Here is a 22,609-nt window from a genome sequence, read left to right on the forward strand (position 1 = left end):
AATTGCAATACATCGGACACTCGACAGTCCGCGTGTTATCTGTAGCAACAAAGCTATTTCACTTCGGTTCTTTTCGCCATTAACTGCACCATGAGTTTTAGTAGAATTACAGCAATCCGGGTTCTTGTAATTGCAAAAAACAAAAGAGAAGAGAAAGACTACATGAGATACACCCGGTATTAATTAAATTTATAGGAGCTACGATAGCAGAATCGGGGAAGGAGATCGCAATCTAGAGCTTTGAGAGCAAATGTATTGCAGCCGTGTCGTCCAATGCGCGCATTTCCACATAAATTAATGAATTCTTCATTACCGTCGGAAGTACCAGGCCAAAAATTATCGCCAGCGCATAGGCTAACTTAAATTACGCCCAATAAAGTATCTAATTAGAAACTGAACGCGAATGGAATTTCAATCTGTATACGAGATTAAATTTAATGATTTCGATGTTCGACACTGGACAAAGGAGAGTGCAGAGGATTAAAGTGTTGCATTGCTGCTTTAATTTAGCTGTACTTTGACTACTGTCGCATGAAACGTTATTATTTCGCGCAATACTTTCAGCGATTATAATTGAAAAGTTCGAGCCGAGTGTTCGCGACGATGCAACTTATAGATCGGCGTGTTCGTTAGTTTTTGAAGTTTACATCGGCGAATGTCTCGGTAACAGGCTCTCGAGAGCTTCGTGGCAGGCAGTTTCAGCGAGTTTGTTAATCTGGGCAAAAATAACTGCCGATAAATCGGGGCACGGTAAAGGGCTGACGAAGCGAAACCTGTTCTACGGTGTGACGGTTTGTTTTTCAGAAACTCCCGAGCGACGAAACTCGTCCAATAGGCTAACGATTATTCAAAAGAACGGCAAGCGCTTCGCGTCGATGTCAATCGTTCTCCTAGTTCTTTTATTTCGTAGCCCCCCACCTCCCCTTTTCGTGTTTGTCGTCTCCTCGCTGTTTTAATATCCTTGTTTTAGCTTTTATTCATTGTCACTTGTTTTCAAAAGTTCAGTTTGAACCCTGTCACGCGCACCCGTATCCATTCTCCTCTTACTCGCTCAGTATTCGTTTATTTTTATCACGCAATTTTATTCTTGATATAAGTAGCCTGTAATTTTTGTGCGCGTAACGTCTAACGATTTAAAATAGAACGAGGGAACATCAAATCGTGGAGCTTATATTTGTTACTTTACTATAGATAGTTTTCTTCTAATTTCACGTCACATCCATATCGATAAATAACGTGAAATTAAGCTATCACGCGTCATACACGACATTTAATCTACCATCACCATCGTATTTCTTCCACCTCGGCTATCAACTTTACCCGTTTTGTCCTTCCGTCTCTTTCCCTTCGCAACTCGGTTTTACTCCATCATCTTGTCTCTAACAGTTCTAATTTCGTTGTCATTTCTGCGGCTCTTGGTTACGTTTTAACACGGCTACCTTTGTCCCCGATCATTTCTTCCTCCTCTGAGCTGGGCATTACGGGACGTCAAATTTAGTATGTACGCAATATACCGGTAATGGAAAAACCGTACCGCTGGCTCGGTTTATCGATGCACTCGTAAAAAGCACTGGTGTCGCCCGCAACGCTCGATATTAACGCTTTCCTCGCGGTATAAATACAGGAGTTTGAATGAAAATAGGAGCCGACGGCTGAACGGAGAAAACAATGCAACGGTTTTCCGCGCAGGAAAAAGCCGACGATTTTTTTGCTGTGTTTCGCCAACGAAGCGCCACAATCCGCTTCCGATGTAAATGTGCCATTTTTTCTACACCACCGGGAACAAAGAGTCGTCGAACAGTCGCTGATCCTCGAATTTCCCCCTTCATTTATCTCCATTAAACGGGAACTCTTTGCCGTCGTACGCTTACGGTAGTAATCAAACATTGGCGCTGGTCATTACGTCGATCTCTTAACAGAGTTTCAATTTGTTTAGCGTCAAACTGCTCGTCAGACATCCACGTCCTGTTCGATTTATTTCGTCAGAGTGATTCGATGATAATCCATAGATATGAAACGCTTTTATATTAGTTAATATAACTGTAATTTTATTAACGAAAGACAGTATTATTCGAGGACAAACGACGAAGCGCACAAAAATCCCAGTCGTAGAAATATCATTCCGCAGAGAAACATGTCGCTGGACCAGCGTGGTCGCAAACTCGCCCTGTTACACAACCTCTCTCTCTCTACATTGTCGTCCATGCTATTTATTATTTAACCCATTCCTTCCAAGGGACTCGATAAACTGCGACTGTTCTTCTGCAATAAACTTCCCACAACATCGTCGCCGGATGAACGTTACCTATCGATTTTCTCGACCAGATTGCAGAAATTTCTATCTATCGCCTCTGTACGAGAATTGTCCAGTAAATTTTGCGATCGTAGATTTTACATTTAAGGATGTCGGAATGAAATTATATATATATATCTTTGGATCTTTCAGGTTTCGATAGTCTCGCGTTCGCAACGAGAATAATAGTTTCAAGTGAATTAAATACAATACCATAAATCATTTTTCAATTTGAAGGTAGGTTACATGATAGTTGATATTCTGTTAGGTTTCCAATATTCTCTCCAATACGATATTTCTATAAATTTCGCCGAACGAATTGAAAGGATTTCGAGAAAATCAACTCGTGCCTTGTGCGATTACATCGAAACGTTCTTAAATAATGTCTGAAAGTAAAACCATCGAGGTGACTCGTATTTGTTAACGCAATGCTCTCGTTGGATATCAACGTACAAACGCAACAATCTCTGTTGTTGCAACAGACTGTAGGGTTTGTATTTCACGAAACCTCCATTTCATTTTTTCGTTTATTCCTTTTTTTCTTTTTTTTTTTGCAAAAATTACAACTGTACCTCCCGTATCTACACCAATATTGTACGTCGATATTTCCGAACTGGTCAAGCGAGTTCATACTCGAGTATACAGTTTCCTATCTGTGCATGCGTGAATATTGCGCGACAGCATTTCGAGCAAAACGTCAAATAAACAAATGTATTTCAGAATGTCAGAGAAGTTCCGAGTTTCAAGATAACGGTGAATCCCCGAAATCTATTGAGGCACTTTAACTGTAATCCCTAGCAACGTAAAAATCTGACGTCTCGCAAGAATAACGCTGCTCGAAGCGATCCAGACGCTTTCGATACGCTTTTATTCCAAAGACGATAATAACTTTATTCACCTTAATGGTCTCATTTGTGTTCCATGGTAACAGAAATTGTTTCGAATGAAAGTTACGTGTCCCATAATTTTTTATTTCTTCCACTGAAGTGCTAAACTATTTGCATATGTAGAGAACTATTAACTTCAAAGAGTCTTTATTGTGAAATTTTTTTTCAAGCTAATAAATAATAGTTGGTATCGATGTCAGCTGGAAAAAGAAAACCACGTATGGAAAATTATAGTAAAATTGATCTCGATGCAACGTCTACCATTTCGTGGAAGAAATATGGAGGTGTACAAACGCCAACAGTAATTTTGGTCTTACTAACTCAAACGCGTGAGACAGCCATCCAATTAGAAATGAATCTACCGCCGTCGTTTCTCATTGGATGGCCACTGCCAAGCGTTTTTGTCATATTAAGGCCAGCAGGATTAGAATCGTTTCGAGTATTTGTACAAATGCATATCTCTATGGATTTTTCGTAATATTCGCAATAAACCAGCTTTTAAACTAATGAGTTTTTAATATAAATAGTTGTATACTATTTTGTATGGAAACATAAGTCGATCGACTCGTTTGCATCGATTAGTATATTAACCTTTTGCGCTCTAATGTCGGCTCTCAGTCGTCACGATGTTTCGCATAACAATTCGAGCAAGAGGCGACAGCGTTTCTGTTTATGCTGAATTTCGTTATCTCTAGTTGATAGAAGCGAAACATTGGTTCAAGGAATAGATCCCTTAGGCTGTTTCTGTTTTCGGTTGGAAAGTGACGTAAATTGGGGATTAAGATAAAAGTCCTCTACGACTGTAGTCGCATATCCAGCGTTAGTACAGCTTCGACGATCGTAGCGAGCACACGTATCGCGACATTTTACGCCACTCGTTTGAAAGTTTTCGTTTTCGAGTGTGAGAAATAGAAAAATTCGAGTAATGGACAGTGAATCCGGAACTAGCAGCGATGACCCACAAGATTCTGGTAATTCAGAATGCCTTGGTAAGTATTTATGTAAAATATCACACCAAACGCAACTACCCAACCGAAAAAGTCATCGAGCGCAAAGGGTTAAAACATATCCGATTTCTTAACAAAAAAAAAAATAAAAATTTCTACGCATTCCCTACACGTTTACCTGCGATAAATGTATGGCATTAAATTTCGTGTTTCTCGAAAAAATGTATCATTCTACTTTTATCAGGAACAATTTTTGGCATCATCGAAAACAAGTCAGCTGCTACCTATCTATCCAGAATCATATTTTTATTAATCCTGTCTGCAATTTCTACTCGCAGTCCGAGTTGCCAGACTGTTCAAAACTTTTCAACTATCGGATAAAATTCAAGCACACATACCAAACTTTCTGCCACGTCATGCGATAGTTTGTGCGTTAAGGATAGAACGTTCGAGAGGGTTTTTAAATAAAAATGGGAATTTTGGAAGTAGAAACTTGAGAGCGAAATTTCGCTTCCACCATGAAAGATTGAAGTTGTTTAAATGCAGGGTTAAAGTGAATAAAGTTATTCGACAATTCCGTACGTTCATCCAAACAACTGTGTACAGAAGAACGATTTATTAAATTGATCTCTAAGGAAAGAATAATCCATAGGTTTCGAGTGCCTTCAATTAATGAATTACTTGATCGTTAACTTACAATATTGATAATATTGTAAAATACACTGAGACGATACCGAGAGCGAATGTTCGAATGAGCAACGCGTCATGTACGATTTGAGAGGAGCCGTGTGCTCGATAGTAGGGGATCGGTTCAGTGGATCTTGAAATTCCGTAGTTGTAAAGCCGGTGATTCACTCGCATCTTGATCCTCGCGTTGTCGGTGATCTGGACGATCAGCGGATAGAATCAAGGGACGATGCTCGTGCCAATGGGTGAGCACGATCGTCGATTTACTTGCTTCGGACGCGGGTACGAAATGGATCATTGAGAGAGCCGGGCTCTACGACTGTTTCAGGAGTGACCATCTTGTTATCGCTGACGGTGTTCCTGAACCTTGTCGCCGAGACCCTGCCCCAGGTCTCCGACGCTATACCACTTTTAGGTACATTCAGCTTTTATAAACTTCAACCACAGACGTGCATCCGTGTGAATTTCTGTTGTTCTCAGTGTGAACGTGTCTCCCTCCGCTCTGCTCGATTTCTCTTTCGATTTTTCTCTACCCCCTTCCCCCCACACGCTCTTCCATCAAACGTACCAACGTCCAGAAGAGAAAGGAAATTCGCGCGATTACGATCCGTTCGAGATTGAAAGTTTGGCGAATCGCGTTGCGCAGAAAGGAGGGAATCCACTTGGAGACGAAACTAGAAGGAGTGGTTTATGGACCTTAATGGTTTTAACTCATTTCTGGCCATCATTACAGCTGGAACTATTGTAACAACATGATCTCCGTTCTAGTTCCGAACAGTTATCGTGGATTGGCTCCTCTGCGCAAACGAGAGAACAGATATTTCGAATTGATGCAACTCGCGCCGTGGATCGGTTCATTTTTTGTTTTTTACTGTAATATATTTAGAAATGTACGAAAATCGATCACAGCTGTGACTGAGATTAGCGACTGCCAATTGCTGCTTGATTTCTGTAAGATACAGGCCTCTCTATTCGGTTAGTCCCATTTTTATCTATTCTTCTTCTATACTGCACTTGTTTTTTTTTCATTATTTCAAAGCAATTCACCGTGTGAAGTTACAAAAAGAATGTTTTTAATGTTTATTGTTTGAATGATCGACGATCGTCGTTTGAAACTTGTTCCAGCAAAGAGTAGTAGTTAAAACACTGCAAGCTTCGATTATCTTCAATGGAACGGTGCATAAATCCCCATAGAAAAATACAAACATCATCCATGCTGAATTACAACAATTTATTGCCTTTTACATCTAGAAAATTTTATCTCACAACTATTTTGCTCATACGAAACGGTGTTCTGAGAATGCAACTTTCATATAACACAGGAAGGATTAACCTGATTTATGTCTACTTACTTGCAAGTTTCAGTTAACGCGATACGTATTAATCTGATCCGTAGTAATCCCAAGTTTCTTAGAACGCGATACGAATAATCGCCTTCTGGGAGACACGACTATATACATGCGTGTACGAACATTTCCAATTAATTCTGTCCAACGACGTATCTTTTAATATCCTCGCAGGAAGTAACTGTCTCTCACGGAACACGACAGAATACAAAAATATCCTCTTTCTGCATAATATCTCTCTACCATCTGTGCGTTCCGTGTATGCAATGGAGGAAGAAAGCATCAACTAATCTGGCCAGGACGTTGCGAGCAATACGTTCACGTCGTCTTGCAACGTGCTCCGCGTCGAGTAAAACTAGGTATATACCGTATGAGCGCCAGTACACGCGTGTAGCCAGCTGAAAAGTCTGAGGAAACCAAAATACCGGTCTAGAAAGTTTAACTGTTCGCGTGTCTACGAATACGAACAAGTCTGCTCGAACTGTCGGGCAGCCTCGTCGATCTTCCGTTCGAGAACTTTAACTCGTTATTACGTCGCGAAACTTTATCCCCGTACAGAGAAACACGCGTTCGCGTCGTATTTCGATCCCTCACCCGGTGGTGGTTCTAGTCTCGCACGCTCTTTAACTCTTTGGGGTTGGCTGGGTTTAAAAACTGCCCCACCTTTCGCTTAACTTTTTATGCACGCTGGGGTACACTTGAGCCCAAGTCAAAGACACGGTTCAGAGCGCAGTCGATTCGCTTGCCCCGTCCGTCTGTGTTACTCGATTTTTTCCACGATTAGGTCGTCCGTTTAAGGTTTTATCGCGAACGGACGGCAGTCGAGATAAATTAAAATGCCCGTGCACTCGTCGGACACTGCGTCAGCTGCTGTCTTTATTCCGATAACACGTCCCGCCCCCGACTTTGAACGTCGACGCGTTCGCGTCGAAGAATTCGGCATTTCCTTCTCCATGGATGACACCGGTGATATTGGAGCGCGGAGAATTAATTAAAAAGGAGTCGAAACAGACTGCAGCCACGTTGGGGCCGTTCAAAGAGAAGCGGGGCAATTTATCTTGAGAGCCGGAGGATCGAAAGAGTGGCCCTCAGGAACTCGATAAATTCGTGTTAACGGGCTCTGCGTTGATAGAAATGTCTGAATGAGTCTTCCTTATCAATACCTCGACGAGAAGGTCAAATTAAAAAATGTCGAATGCGGGCGTTGTACGTATATTTATGGGAATTTTTTGTAATCAAATTTATCGTTGTACGCGATCGTGAAGATTTTCGATTCAATTGAATAGCGACGCGTTAATGATTTTGTTGCCGTGGAATCGTGACGAAAATAATGCTGTAATAATTCACAGAGAGCAAACGTTGAGCCCCGCGCTGAAACTCGTTTCTCAGACTCGCGTTCGTGCTTTTACATTTTCTCATTTCACTCCGTGTGCGCTGCAAACAGAGGGACATTTCTCGAGGCTTGTCTTATCGCGTCTTTTCTCGCATAGACACCACGTTGTACATCTTTCGGGCATTTCTACCTTTTCCAGCGCGCTTGCGTCTCTGCTGGGTATTTCCTAACAAGATGTACGATTCTGTTTGCCCCAAAAATTCTTATATTTGTCCACTTCTTTAATACCATTTGAAATTTTACATTATTGCCCAAAGACATATAACAACTGTTTGATTATAGTAAATTAACGAATACTATTTTGCTATCTCACTTAGAAGTGTGCTTAAATTTTGTATAAAATTTCATTTTATTAACTGTACATAAGCACCTGTATGGTCGACACTGTACATTATCAAGCATTTCTTATATATCCTATGTATAAAAGTCCCATATATTTCTTGTATATATAATGTACATAAACATGTTCTGTGTTCACAGAGAGCTTGCACAGAATTGAATGCATTTGCTTCGGTTCTAAACTAACATTTATCCGAATTTCGTACCAGTTTCCTACTAACGATCGGAATTTACATTTCCTTGATGCGGTGAAAGTCTTTAGATCGAGGCTCTATTAATTCAAATGAAACTATTGAATTAAAATAGATTCAGACGAGACACAGAATTGAGATACGAAATAGTACATAGGTACTACAGTGGGGGCTGCAGCTTTTTAATTCGCGAGCTTATTTAAAGTGGAGGCTTAAATCAATCCACGGTCTCCATTTTCAGCCGCGAGTGGAACCAGTTCCTTTTTTCCGGAACGAAACGAGTCATTACACTTTCTCACCCTTCATTTCTTCCCCATTACTTGCCACCATCGCCATTCAATCCCCACCCTTTCCATCTCCGACCGCCGACTATTCCTTAAGCGAATCTGCTCTCCTCCCCTGCTCATTTACCACCACTTTAATTATTGCGGGCATTGTGTTGGTGCGCGATAATACAAAAGCGCGAAACGCCTCGCACCCGTGAGGGCCTCAATTATATTCAAAAAGCCATCCGAGTGCGCCACTTGTCGCGGACCGCGTCCAACGCCTTTCAACCGGCTTTCCCATCGCGTTCGTTCAACCGTCTTCACGCGGAATGAAAACAGAACGTTTCTTTGTCGTCGGTATCGCCGGACATACCGCGTCGCTCGAGCAACCACCAACGACAATGGTCATTGTGGTCAAGACTAATTTCGCGGGACCCCCTCCTGACATTTTACGCGACGACAAGTGTTAAGAAGAAAAATTGTAACCGTCCGGTCGGCTATTTAATATTTAGCCGTTAGCTGGCTGAATTGGGTGGTGCGATACATTGTTTAAATAGCTCTTTATTGATTTCTCTATTAAAGAACTCTTTTCTTTTTAACAATGATACAATACTAATGGCAAAATAAGTGGATACAGCGTTACAAATGCAAGTTGAAATTGATTTTCTTTAAACGAATGCACCGTTCCATCGAATGTACTTTAAATATTTCAGACCAGGTGAACTGAATTGTAAGATGTAAGCAAAAAGCATCTTATGAATCATTAATCAAAACCTCGTTAATTTGCAAAAAATGACTGATTATAATATCTGTGAATGTCTGTTGAAAGTGTGTCGGTAGAATGCAAGCGAATGTCCGAAACCTGTCGCTTAAATCCTTTCGAATTACCTGACTCGTTCCCAAAACGTAGTAACTGCCTAAAGTGCTCGAAAATTTCTTCACCCAAAAGAATTTTCCCGTACGACCATCTTTTAAATGGAATCAGTCTGAATGAAAGTAAACGGCTGGCATTATCAGTCCCAATTCGGTCAACAAATGAATATGTTACTACTGCTCAAAGCGACTCGACGTGGCAGGTCGACGCTGTGAAAATAAATTCCGCCACTCGTCCTTCTCCCACCTTGTTTTTGCGCCCATACACTCGAGCAATCGCGATTCACCTCTCCTATTTTATTATCTATCAACTGGATTCGTTTCTTTCTCTCGCCGAGGAGAGTCCACAAAGAGATGTGGACCATTATCATTGCCGTCTTGAGCTTTCAAACTTGATCCTGCGCTTTTTTTATCACTTCTCGCTCGTGGTATCAGCAAAGATGGAAAAAGTGAGAATAAACGATCTTCGTGATTCGTTTGGCGCGTATCGTTTGATCTCGTTTGCCGTTGACAAAGGCACTTGTCGTCTGTCAATCAGACGTCTTGAAGCACCGACATTTTAATCAATTTTCACATAATAATCGAGTTGGAAATAACGAAGCTGATCGTATACGATCTTTCGAGAGCTAATAGTTTAATTATATTTAGGAGATACTACGTGTTACAATTATGGTCTCAAGAAAAAAATATCCATACGTGCATGTTTTATAAAATTTCTAAACGATTAAGAAGGCACGGAAAGAAAGAACCGAGAAGAATATGTTATAAACGCGAGCAGTAACTCTGGACCAACTGGTCTCGCTAATACTAACGTACAGTGCAACAGTCTAGTTGGAACTCGGTCAATTTACTGCCATCGTTTTTTATTAGATGGCTGTTGTCATACGTTTGTGTAACTGAAGCTGGTAGAGCCAGAAATATGGAGTACTTTATCAATCCTATTAGAACATACGAAGTACTTTATCAATCCTATTGGAACATACGAAGTACTTTATCAATCTTATTAGAAGGTCTCGATTCTTGCGTTGCTTCCCAGCGTAGCTATAAATTCGATAACAAACTTTACGAGCGCAATGAATACAGGAAACTGATAATCATATCTCGACGCGCTACAACGAAACCATCAAGTTTGAATATTAATTTAAATTGAATCAGACGTCGCATCCAGAATCAGAGTAAAGGCGAATAAGGGGACAAAGAGAAATATCGAGGATCGAACAAACGGACCGCTCGGTTCAATCTCCTTCGTTGCCAGTGTGTCGGTGCGCAAGCAATGAAACCATTATTCGTTTACTAGTCACGTTCGAGCGACAGCTCCTCGGCGACTGCTAAGAGCATTTGACACTTTCCTCCCTTCGTTTTCACGTGCACTCTCCTTCCTTCGCGTTCTTTTTTTGTTTCCTCCCGCGCCATTCGTACATCGCACGTAACTCGGCTCTTGTCTTTCCGTGCAACGTGATCTCGTTAACACGGTCGTCGATACCGTAGAAATCGCGCCATCGTTTCCTGCGATCCGCCTCGTTGCTTGACTCGATCGAATTTCTCGCGCTTTCGTCGACTCGTGCTCCTTGCGATCCTCGAACGCACGATATCGCGCCACGCTTAATAACGCTTAGCAAAATGATAAAAAGCTGATACCATTCGAGGGATATAACGTTGAAAGGATTTCAGTGACTCGGAGAGAAATCGAGCGAATCCAGGCTCTCTCCACGGACGAATGACTGTTTATTTAGCGTCGCGATAACTTTCGTTTCTCTTCCCAAAGATTCCTTTTTTATTGCTCGCTCCTTTTCGAGCTACGCGACTATATATTTCTCGCACATGGTTCCGCACACACTACACGTACATCTGTTTCGCTGTTAAACTTAAATCGCATCGCACTCGTACATCTATCACGCGATATCTGTCACAAACACACGACGTTTTTTTACACAAACGCGCCTTCGAATTTACGATATCCACCCCCCGAAAAAGCATAACTTTACGATCCGTGCGCGCAAAGGACGAAGATTTTTTTCACCTATAGATATTGAGATCAATCGTTCTAACGAAAATGTTCATTGGTTCTCGGCGAGATGCAAGATGAACTGTTCTCGAAATTTGTTTCGACGAGGTACGACACTCGTTTCGAACGATTGTTCGAAGAAATACTTTTTAGCGTTGGACGAGTGGGCTACACGTAGGAGGTGAAAGCTGTAATAACTAAAAGTGGATGGTAATGTTAGAGGAAATGATGAAGCGAACGGAATAGAAGGCATTCGTTATTAAAACCGTGGGTGGACTGGAACTTTTGAAGGAACGTGAATATGGCAAAATGATAGTTTTCATAATACGAGTGATATAACATTTAATGTACCGTGCGAACTTGCGAATCGTGCTCCATATATTTTCAGATAATAATCCAACAAAATATCAAATAAATACGTGAACGTATAAATTCCACGTAAAAATGCTGAACATTCTATAACGCTCTTTACGATCGAGTAAATCGGAAACGATACCGTTGAAATTCAAACAGGCAGCTGTTAAAACAGTCGGTTGTCGTTCTTTCCTCGCCAACGAGTCGAGAGTTACGCTGAAAATGTTCTATAACGGGGCGGTTTTTTTAATCAACCAGAACCCAATCAATTCGTTTCGAACGTAATGCATCGCGATCGAATCGTGGAACCACGCCCATTGTGAACTGCGATTCTAACCAGCCATTGCGACAATGTACCGCTTTGGTAATAAGTCACCATCTGATTTCCCGGCCAGTTGAAAGACCATTCTCGTTATTCGCCATCCGAGACGAGCACGTGGCCATCGTAACAGGTAAACAGCCGATACTCTGTAATGTAACGCAAAACAAACATCCACAGTATTATTTTAATATATGACTCTATAAATGTTAATAAAATGGTTCTCGACTAAAAGAAACTATAAAATCACAGAACGGCAAAAGTTTCGTTTAGTAGCGTACAAATTCGAGAAGTGAAAAATTTGAGGAAGCACTTTTATCATTTCTTCTAGCTTCGTATCTTCAAGCTCGATTTTGAAAAATCAATATTACTTGGCACACTTTAACGTACGAGTTACCGGTGGCACATCCTGCGGCTACAAAATGACACCGTTATCCCGAGATCTAGCAAAAATAGACGCCTTCGTGCAGATCTATGCGACCTTTCGATTGATATAAAATCATTACGACGAAGGGTGAACGAGAAAAACGAGGAAAGGGAATAATGGTGGATGAATGGGGGTGTAAATCAAATTGACAACCACACGATTGAAAATACACCTGAGTCGATATTGTTTCTTACTTTATATTTTATACAACGTAAATTAACCGTCATTGACTCCCATTTTTTTCGCGACGAATCTCATTTTTTCCTAGACGAAGCGACTCCGTTATTCACCCTTAGCAAAGATGATCGAATCGTTCTGTCGAACAGTGATTACGTGACGCGATGCAATTATAGAGGGACCTAAAGAGGTGGACGAACGTTCATCAGCATTCTCTACGAGGACTTTTCGTTAGAATTAATTGATAGTAAAACGTAATCAACAGGCCACTTGATTTCCTTCGTTATCTCCGATTGATATGCAAGCGGTTTTAATCGCGTTATTTACAGTCAGAGCATCCTGCCACCTGTTAGACACGATGCAACAGTTCACTGATGTGGCAGTCGTTTCGTTTCTATTGCTAACCAGATCGTATAAGTGCGGTATCGCTACTTTAGATTCATACTTTTGCAAATCAAATTTATCTTTATGTCGACGCAAATGCACGTCGTCCAGCAATTATGAACGACTCTTAAATTCTGCTCGTGCAATATTTCTAAAGAAAGATCTAGCTCTTGTTAGTATTTGTAAAAATAATTATCGCATTTCTAGAATAGAACTTTGAAAAAGTTTTGTCTCGGAACTGTAATAGATTTTTCTGTAGAGTAACCTGATTTCCAGGAATCCCTCGTTCAGCCATTAGAAATAATTGAAACGGGGTTCTTTTTTTCTTTTTATTAATACTCACACTCGCAGGAACAAATTGGCGCTTCCGCTTTCGGGAGTAGGAAGGCTTCACAGTTGAAAAAGGTTATCCAGCAATTATCTCCAACAACCAAGAGAGATTACCGTACAATTGAAGGGGCACAATGAGAGTGCCATAGCAGAAAATCGTCGAGCAAATTAAACGGCTATGTCTGAAATGTATTACCGCGTAATTTACTGCCAACACTCGGCTCGCGATTACTTATTTGCACACCGAATGAAGTAATAATTGCATATCCAGCTTACCTGAACGCAAATATTCATCTTGCTTTGATTTCAAACAGCAATATCACTTTTTACGTCTACTGTAACGTTTGTACGTTTCATTTAACTCTGCTATTGTCTGTGAAATTTGTTCAAGCAGAATACATTACCTGTTTTCTTTTTTTTCCTTTAAATACCTCATCACTTAGCGAGAAATAAAATATCGACAAATGGATAAAGATAAAAAATTATGCGTAACGATGGCAGCTTTTTTATAGCTGTTTCAAAACCAACGATTGCTTTTAAACAATTTTACTACATTTCGAATACATAGACCCAATGGGGACAGTGGAATTTTGTCCAGTGAGAAAAAAGCGGAAACTAGGAAATACAATGAGTAAATTCAATTTCGGGTGAATTAGTCTTGTTTCTTTTAATTTCGAGTGGATTATCAGGGAATTGGAAATTGTTCCAGCGTGAACTGGACTTCATTCATTTGATTCACGGTTTGTAAATGAAGTTAAACGCTGCGTCATCAATGTGCCAAACGTTTCCACCGCAACGACAGATCGATTCGTTCGCAAGGTTCATAAATTACCAAGAAAAAAGGGAGACAAATTGTAGATAAAATTAAACGTTCTGTACATTTTACCTCTTCACATTCTCAAATAACTGTGAATTCAAATTAAATTCTTCGTTATTATTTCATTAATTTTCTGGGGAAAAGAAAAGAGTACAATAACGATATGTCGAAAATTTTAGAATATTGAAAATATATTAAACAGTTTTCTAATAATTTAGTAAAAATGCAAGCGCAAAATTGAGAGTTACAAGCACCAGCCATGTTTATGGCCCTAATGGCCTCGCTAACGTGAACGAATGACGCGACCGTATAATTAGAAGTGGCTCAATAATCTATTACCGTCACTTTTCATTGGTCGATCGTTGACATGCGTTTGCACGAGCGGGGCTGCGGTTATTTAATATTAATTGTATGGCTAGAGCCACTGCTCGCGTCCATAAATGCTTGCATGGTATTGAAAAACGTATTTGAGATGTTTATTCAAAATTTAAATACGTTAGGACGGGGTTAGAATTGAATTAGTCTTTTCAACGTAACGATTTTATCGGGTTGGAGAATTTTCTCTGTCGGCGATTACAATTAAAAAGCATCAAACGAACACGAATTCGAATTTAAATAGAGACTCGATGCGACGCCGCGCAGAAAAAGGAGGTCGGGTCAACACGCGTAACAGCTTTGAGGAACGAGGAAAGTAAAAGAGACAAAAACACGAAAGAAATTGAATTTTTCGCAACAGCTCGTCGCACTTGCCCCATTTTCCGGGTTCTATAATGAGGGAAGAAAGACGACGTTGCATCGCCTGGGAAAAAGAAGCTGTCGGTTAGAATTTTCAACGAGCGGTGAGCTGGAAGTGATCGATGCAAAAATCGTCTCTTCCTTAATTATAACCACCATCCTACATAATAAACTCTACTGCAAAATTACCGATAACGCGGTCAGTTTTGCCATGTTCACGTCAGAGTCGGTTTAGAAATTAGCGAACGGTTCGAAAATTAATTAAACACTGCCAATATCTTCGATCGATTATTTGCTAAAATAAAAGCGGGACTCGAAGTCCCTCTGCTTATGGAAGAAGAAATAATTATGTATTGCCTTCTAATTCCGTATCGATTCGACTGCCAAAAGTGAAGCGGCGTGCTCAGTGATAACTCTGGAACGTCGCATTTTTCACGACGATGAAACGAGCCCTGCTGTAAACCTGTGCCCGGATAGAAGCACACTGTCCCGAATGACAAGATTTTTACATATTTCATCGTAGACTCCTCGCTCTGCGATTCACAACCCCCGACTTCACCCGTCAGCTTTCTTACTTACCCGTAAACGACACGCAGACACGATGCACGCGCATAATTCAACATACACAGCACACACGCGCACACTCGCGATGACGTACGACGTAGGAAAGGATCGTTTCTCTTTCTCTTTAATTAATTTCAAAGCTACTCGCATCACTTACTGCAATAGTTTTTGACGATCTTTGCTCACTTGCATGACGTCGTGCCATATTACTTATTATTATTATTATTATTACTACTACTATATTATTATCATTATTGTTGTTATCATTATTATTTTTATTATTATTATTATTACTACTACTATTCTATTTCCTTTCTTATCGTTCTATATACTGTTGTTCGACTGTTATATTCTTAATCTTAATACGAGACACTTAGCGTTCAAAATAAACGAACACCTAGATTTACACCGTGTCTCTTTCTTGTTGTTGATAACGTAACACGGAACATCTGCGAATCTTTCTTGTCTCGAAGTTGTCCGATGGTCTGATATCGATTTTGTGTATCTGGCGAGCTTTATACTCTTCTTCCTTATCGTCTCTTTAGTTCGACTGTCGGTCTGCTGCTGCATAATGATTGTCAGTAATGAAATATGAAATATTCTGTAATACTTTTATACTACTCTGTCTTTCTTCTCCCTCTGTTACTCTCTCCTGTCCTACCTTATTTTCAATCTTTCTCGCTCTGTCTTTATTTCTTACGCTGGGTCCAAACTGGGAACGCTAAAAGATGGTGCACGGATTAAAAAAACATTTCCCCTTGTGCCCTATGACGTCAGCAATCCAGGAGAGGAATGCAACGAGGAAAAAAGTAGTGGTTCAGCGTTGGGCTGATGGAGAGAGTAAATCCATGCACCACCTTTTAGTAGTCCGAGCATAGATCTTTTTCCTTCTTTTCTACGAGTCTTCTTTCTCTGTCACTCTCTCGCTCTATCTCTCTCTATCTATCTCTCTCTATCTCTCTCTCTCTCTCTATCTCTCCCACGCGCGCTACTTATCTATTCTGATTTTGGTTTCGTCTATGCAAGCTGCTGGCTCATTGGGTTTTCTGAAAGTGCCTGTAATACTCGGACATTGCCTGTAACACTATATGCTTTCCACATCTACGTTAAGTATACACGTGTAATGTCTGTTGATTGATGTTGGTATGTTTCATACAACCGATATATAGTAATATTTATATTATTCATATTATATAATGCAATTACAAATATTATACAGGATGGTCCACCTAACACGCACACCTGAATAGACTTTTAAATTATGCGTTGCTCGGAAATTCTTTTACCCCGAAAGGTAGATGGTTTCGAGGAATGCGATGCATATACATACTGTCCACACTGTTTCTAGGTGAGAATGTTTCACGAATTTCGAGGTTTGCTTTGTCTCGTTTTAAACGGAATGCCGTCTCTTCTGCGACAACTTTCGGGAGAATGTGAATCCATAGATACGAAATGTGTCGAAAAAATTTGAAAGAGAATGTAATACATTTTGTTTCGTTTAACGAGAGTTACGTTATACCTCGATTCAGATGGTAGCTTTCGTACACGATAAATAATCTTTCCAGTCGTGTGAACTTTTTGTACGGAATGTTGATTCGCGCGATTTTATTTTATGCAATCGGAAAGGATCTTTCAATTTTCAGAGATTCTCGAATCACTTTTATTTCATTCACTGTATATATGTTGTATCTTTTCTAGATTTTTATTGCTGCGAACATATAAAGTTTACTTTGTGACAAATCATTATTATTTTATTATTGATGTTATTATTATATTTCAATACCAGCCAGTTTCTGCGGGTAATCGAATTATTTTGGACTTACCATCACATATACATATACCAGTGAAATACAAATTTTTAATCAACTTAATTACATCATTCTCTTAAGAAGAATTTCATTGGGAGGACGAACTCGATGTGATGATTCTTTAAAATATTTCAGTAACTATTCAGTTTATAACTAATACTTGTTTACTATCTATTTTATTCAAGATTGTTCATTCTTCATTTTAACCTATCACAAAAAATATTATTAAAAGACTTTTATTTATAGAGTAATTTTTCAACCGATGTATAATTTAAAAATTATTCAGATATGCGAGTTAATGCACCGACTAATATATATATATTTTAGTGATACATATTTATTACGTGTGCTTTACATATAAAAAATATTTTAAATATTTTAAATTTACAAAGATATATATAAACATCGTGCAAGGTATTGCGACACACTTGTATGGGAAAGCATTCTAAAATATATCCAAGTAGAACCATTCGATACACCTCTACAAAATTGATCAACTAATGGAATGAACTGATTTGAACGATCGAGTTTAATGAAGTACACATAAAATGTGCTGTGACTACATTTATGTTAAAAATATTGAAGAAAACGTTCGATGCAATAATACAGCACAATTTCACCGAAAACGAAATTCCATCGTACGTTGTCCAGTGTAGCTAAAATCTTTTTTATTAAAATCATACGCAACTAATCATACACCAAAAGGCTGAACAAATAAAAAGTATTGGTCAAATGCTAAGTTTCGCAAGTGCATGGTTTAAACGCACAACAAAGCGTTCTCTCTGAAACAGGACTTCGAAGTATAAACTTTTCTCACAACCCCTCTCGAACCAAATAGTATCCAACGACAATTCAACACCGCGGTAACAGAACTAACAAAGCAGTTACAAAATGTCAATATTGCGCGGATTTTTAATACGAAGTCCAGGGGTTGCTTCACGACACTCGATTATGAAACGCTAAGGCATTGCCTTGCAATCGCGTAACAGTTGTATGAGATACTTCAGCTCTTTACGCGAGCACGCGCGTTCCTCTATGTATTCGCGTGTGTACGAGGCTGTCGCATAAACCCTTGGCAGTAGTCGTCTGCATACATAATCAACTGAACCGTTGCAGCAACTGAAAATTGCAAGTCGATGCCTGGCCCAGACATGGGTAAACTTTGATCCCTGCCATGCACAAGGCTATCTCGGTTGAACAATAGATGTCTAGGCATCTCATGCAAGTAGCAAACCTGGTTATAAACAGGACACTGTAGGCCAGCGGTTCTCAAACTTTCTACACCGTGGCATCCCTTGTCGGGTTAAAAAAATTTCGCGCCACAGTTATCCTTAAAGCGACTCGAATTGGCTTAGGTCTGTTGCCACGTTCGAAGAATGGATTCTACTAAAAATGAAATATTATTGCCACGACACCCTTGGCATACGCTTACGGCACCCAGTTTGAGAACTCCTGCTGTAAGGGCACTATGGGCAAATGGCAGAATACCTGGGCTTCCCAAACACTATAAATTAGTTGAACTGTTATAAGGGCTTGTCACGCGCACGGAAAAAGAGGAAAGTGGTTACTTTTGGAACACCCTGTATAATACTTGTTTAGTGAATTTTATTAGAGAATGAGAATTTGACATTCCACAATTACATATCCATTCGGAAACATTCTACATGGTACCAAAAATATCGTTGCTTTACAAATTATAAATCGCGCAATTACTATGGAACATAAATTTTGTACTGTCGTTCCAATTTCGTTCTCCATCGATTTATTGACAGGAGGAAAACCGTTCGCGTTTAGAAATGTTTTTTGAGGACAGATACGAAAGTTTCGATTTCACGACAATAATTACTGGACTCGGCTGTAATTACGCAGGCGCATTAATTCGAGCTTTATAGACCGTATCTGTCTTTCTCCAGGCTGGTAAGGGCGTTTGACGCAATATGGCGCCGCGTCTATCAAAGTTATCGGGATAGATAAATGAGATTGACTCGAGAGTCTTTTCTCCTTTGCCTCTTCACCTCTCGTTCCTCATCAACCACCGTCGGCTCGCGAAAATTTCTCGGCCGATTTTCCATTTCTCCATTCCTTCCCCGGAACTTTCAAGTTTAAACGCTTCTATGCAGACGAATTATCTTTAAACTTTCCACTTTCAGTACAATCTGTGACAATCCGAATGGCTATTCGTTCACTCCAATTCTATTTACCAACGTCACGTGGCGTCTTATTTAACGAGCCACAGCTATCGTTCCCCTATCTTTAATTCCATTACCATGCCCACGACCTTATCGCTCCGTTCCTTTGCCAACCCTCTCATCGCGATCCAGCTGGCTTCTTCGCTCGTTCCCTCCCCGCTGACGCTTCGTTTCTGCATCTCCCTTCCGCTACATTCATCCACCCCTCGCTCCTTTTTTTTATTTCATCGTAATCCCCTCCTCGCGAGCCCCCTCGCAAGTTTCTCCGGTCCACGAGCACCGGGCGTAAGCGATCTAATTACTCCTGTCATTCTCTGGCGCGGGCGAGCTCTTTGAAAGTGTCCCCCTGTCCCGTCAAGTTTCTTGCCTTGTTCCCCAACTAACAATAAACCGCTATCAGCGAGCGAACCGCCTCCACCCTCTGTCATCTTAACTCCGTTACCCGTTGCTCTTCCCTGTTAACGGGCCCTTTCCCTCCATCTCTCGCCCGGCTCCATCCGTCAGGCTCATTTTCCTTCACGCTCTGCATAAAGATAGAACGGGCATGCTTTTATACCTGTTCTAGGTATTATATAAACTACTCCGCCTTCCTTTTTTCCTCCGTGGTATCGCGCGAGACAGGCACCGAGTAACCGCTTGACGCTCGTGAAGTTAAGGTTCTTAAACAACCCGACTGTTCGCCGTCAAGATATTTTGCCCTCCGCCCATAACGATCTGTAATGCTCTCGCTTCGAGACAGATTTGTTACTTGCACAGGATTCCTATGCAAATTGCCCCATTTCGATACTTTTGGTAACGCTTGCTAATAACCCACGCTGCCCCATACGTCGAGATAGAACCACTCTGATACTTGTACACGCAGTAGGAGTGGAAATAAGACGATGTCTGGTGAAGGGAACAGTTTTAACCAGCAAACGATTGTTTATCAGGTTTTCAGCTAATTACAGAGGATACTTAACTTGGGATATAGAGATGCGAAAATTGAAGGCATCAGAGGATAAAAGAAAACTTGCTATTTATAATTAAAGAATCATATCCTTTGAAGCTTTTATTTATGCAAAAACAATGGTTCGAACGGATAAAAAAAAGTGTTCTTACAATAAATCGCACTTATAATAATTGAAATTTTAATAGGACTATCCCAAAACCTAACGGTGTACATCTTGAATATAGTCTGTCCAATAAGTTCGTAGAGAAAAATCTGAAAAATCATATCTCGAGGTTGGATAATACTTCGTAGACACTTCGGGATCATTTTCATTGCCAAAAACTTGAACTTAACTCATTTGCAAGGAAATTGATCATATCCGTTCTTATTCGCATATTCGTACGAAGCGCAGCTTTGCTGCACGGTAACACCGGACGATGCTGGGGACTGCGTATATCTTCCGAGACCCAGCAATATTCAACTTTGTTCTAAACTGGAATCTTTACCTCTTAGCGACAACGCGTAGTCAGGGAGTACCCACACCGTGCCACGAATGTAGAGCGAGAGAAGCTGTCTAAACTTCGGAGCTTAATGTGCCCAGCCGTGATATTAATTTCAGACAAAATGTGTCTCTTTCGTTAGACGCCTTCCAAAGGAAAAGGAATTTTGCGCGAAATTATTGGACAGACCTGGTGCACCTAGCGCAAGCTCTCCGCATATCGTCGATCATTGCAAGTCCGACATTCCATCAGAAAAAAAAAGCTTCCATCAAGTTCGTCAAGAGAAGATGACGTGTTCTCGCGCAGCGAACGGGAGTTCCACATGGAAGACGCACGTTTTTTTCCCTCGCTACATCGCGCCTCGTTGTGCAAAATGGAAGAGTACCCGGATTAGACGAACCGCGGGCATAGGCGACCGTAAAACGAGCAGAAAACTAATGGTTTCTCATTTTTGTGCGACGATCGTGCTCTGTGAATTTAAATCCAACAACTGTGCTTATCGTTCCAGGTCAGACAAGCGCCCATTTACGAACGCTACGAACGCATAGAGGAATCGCAAAACAGAAAACAGCCTCGCAGCAATCAGATAGAATTCGTGGATTTGTTTTATAGAGGACGAAAACGATAAATCGAATCGACAACGGTTATCGATAATCCCGTAAAAAGGATCGCGTTACTCGAACCAAATACTTGTTGTTCCCTCTTGTCCCCTTTAGATATGGTAGGTTTAGACACACGGATATCCAATTTTTCGTTCCTATCGACATTCACGTCAGACGTACCGACGAAAGTACAGGTGAAAAAGTATTTGAATCATCGATGTGTTGCTAAGCTGACAATACGGGGATGTGACTTTCATAGAACGGGAAAACCGATGATATCGTACTTTGTGTCGATATTAACCCTTTTATGGTGTCTATCCGTAATCGAGATTGGAACCGGAAAGCTAGCCTTTTCAGATATTTTCATGCTTGAAAGCATCGAGCAGAACGTATTTCTTTGTAAACTGCATTACAGAAAAGTTATCGCAGAGAAATTGTGGAATACACATAACGTTCGAAAATGCAGCCAATCTGCGGTAGTGTGTCCAAAAATATATTTCTACGCGAGCGTGTGCAAGTCGATTACTTCGCTTGGAAAAAAAAAGGAAAATACGATGGCAGAAAAAAATTGGCTCCACCAAAAAGGGTTAATACTATAGAATCGTTGGTTCTAAAAAAAATTCATCTCTAACGTAAATGTAATCGTTCCTGTCAGCGACACGTCAGTTGCAGTCGAGCATCGCGCTAACAGAAATAGTGGTGAAAGTTGAAAATCGATTTTTTTACCCTTACCTCGTGCATACGAGCTGCCTTCGCACACGTATGAAGAGGAATCTGATCGACGAGTGTATTCAGGCCAGTGAAAGATGGTGCATTGTCTTTGAGAATAATGAACAGGCGGAGATAGCTCTGCTTAAGGCAACGAACGTTTTCCTTCTATAGAAACTCCGTTCCAAATAAGTAGCTTTGCTGCCGATTTTGTCAACTTACATTAATCTCCATAGCACTGAACATTCTAAATGGAATTGTAACATAATCAGCAGTGAAAGTAAGAACATGTCCTCCCTGGATATACGAGTAGAGAATGGAATGCAGTCAATTGGACAGTAATCACTCTGTCATCAATTATCATCGATCGATCGTCAAAATAATATTTACAGCCACGTTGCGAACAAGAATGAACTGTCGTGAGTTAAAATGTTAGATGAATATCAGTAGGATTAAATTAGCACAGTTAAGTAGATTAACGATGGTTGGTTCTTATCAATTCTCACGTGTTACAATTAGAACATTGAATTGTTGAATCTG

At 40.4% G+C, this 22,609-nt stretch overlaps 1 protein-coding gene across 1 annotated transcript in view; it reads left to right on the plus strand.

The window, feature by feature from the left end:
• The window catches only part of Nachralpha6 (nicotinic acetylcholine receptor alpha6), a 181,098-nt gene that overhangs the window by 131,596 nt on the left and 26,893 nt on the right, over positions 1–22,609 (plus strand). Inside the window, exon 9 of the mRNA XM_076894271.1 lies at positions 5,143–5,229. Within this exon, the coding sequence (XP_076750386.1) occupies positions 5,143–5,229 (87 nt within the window). The remainder of the gene's footprint in view (positions 1–5,142; positions 5,230–22,609) is intronic.

This window comes from Xylocopa sonorina, chromosome 4 (genome assembly GCF_050948175.1).
Source record: "Xylocopa sonorina isolate GNS202 chromosome 4, iyXylSono1_principal, whole genome shotgun sequence".
In the NCBI taxonomy this organism is placed as follows: Eukaryota; Metazoa; Arthropoda; class Insecta; order Hymenoptera; family Apidae; genus Xylocopa; species Xylocopa sonorina.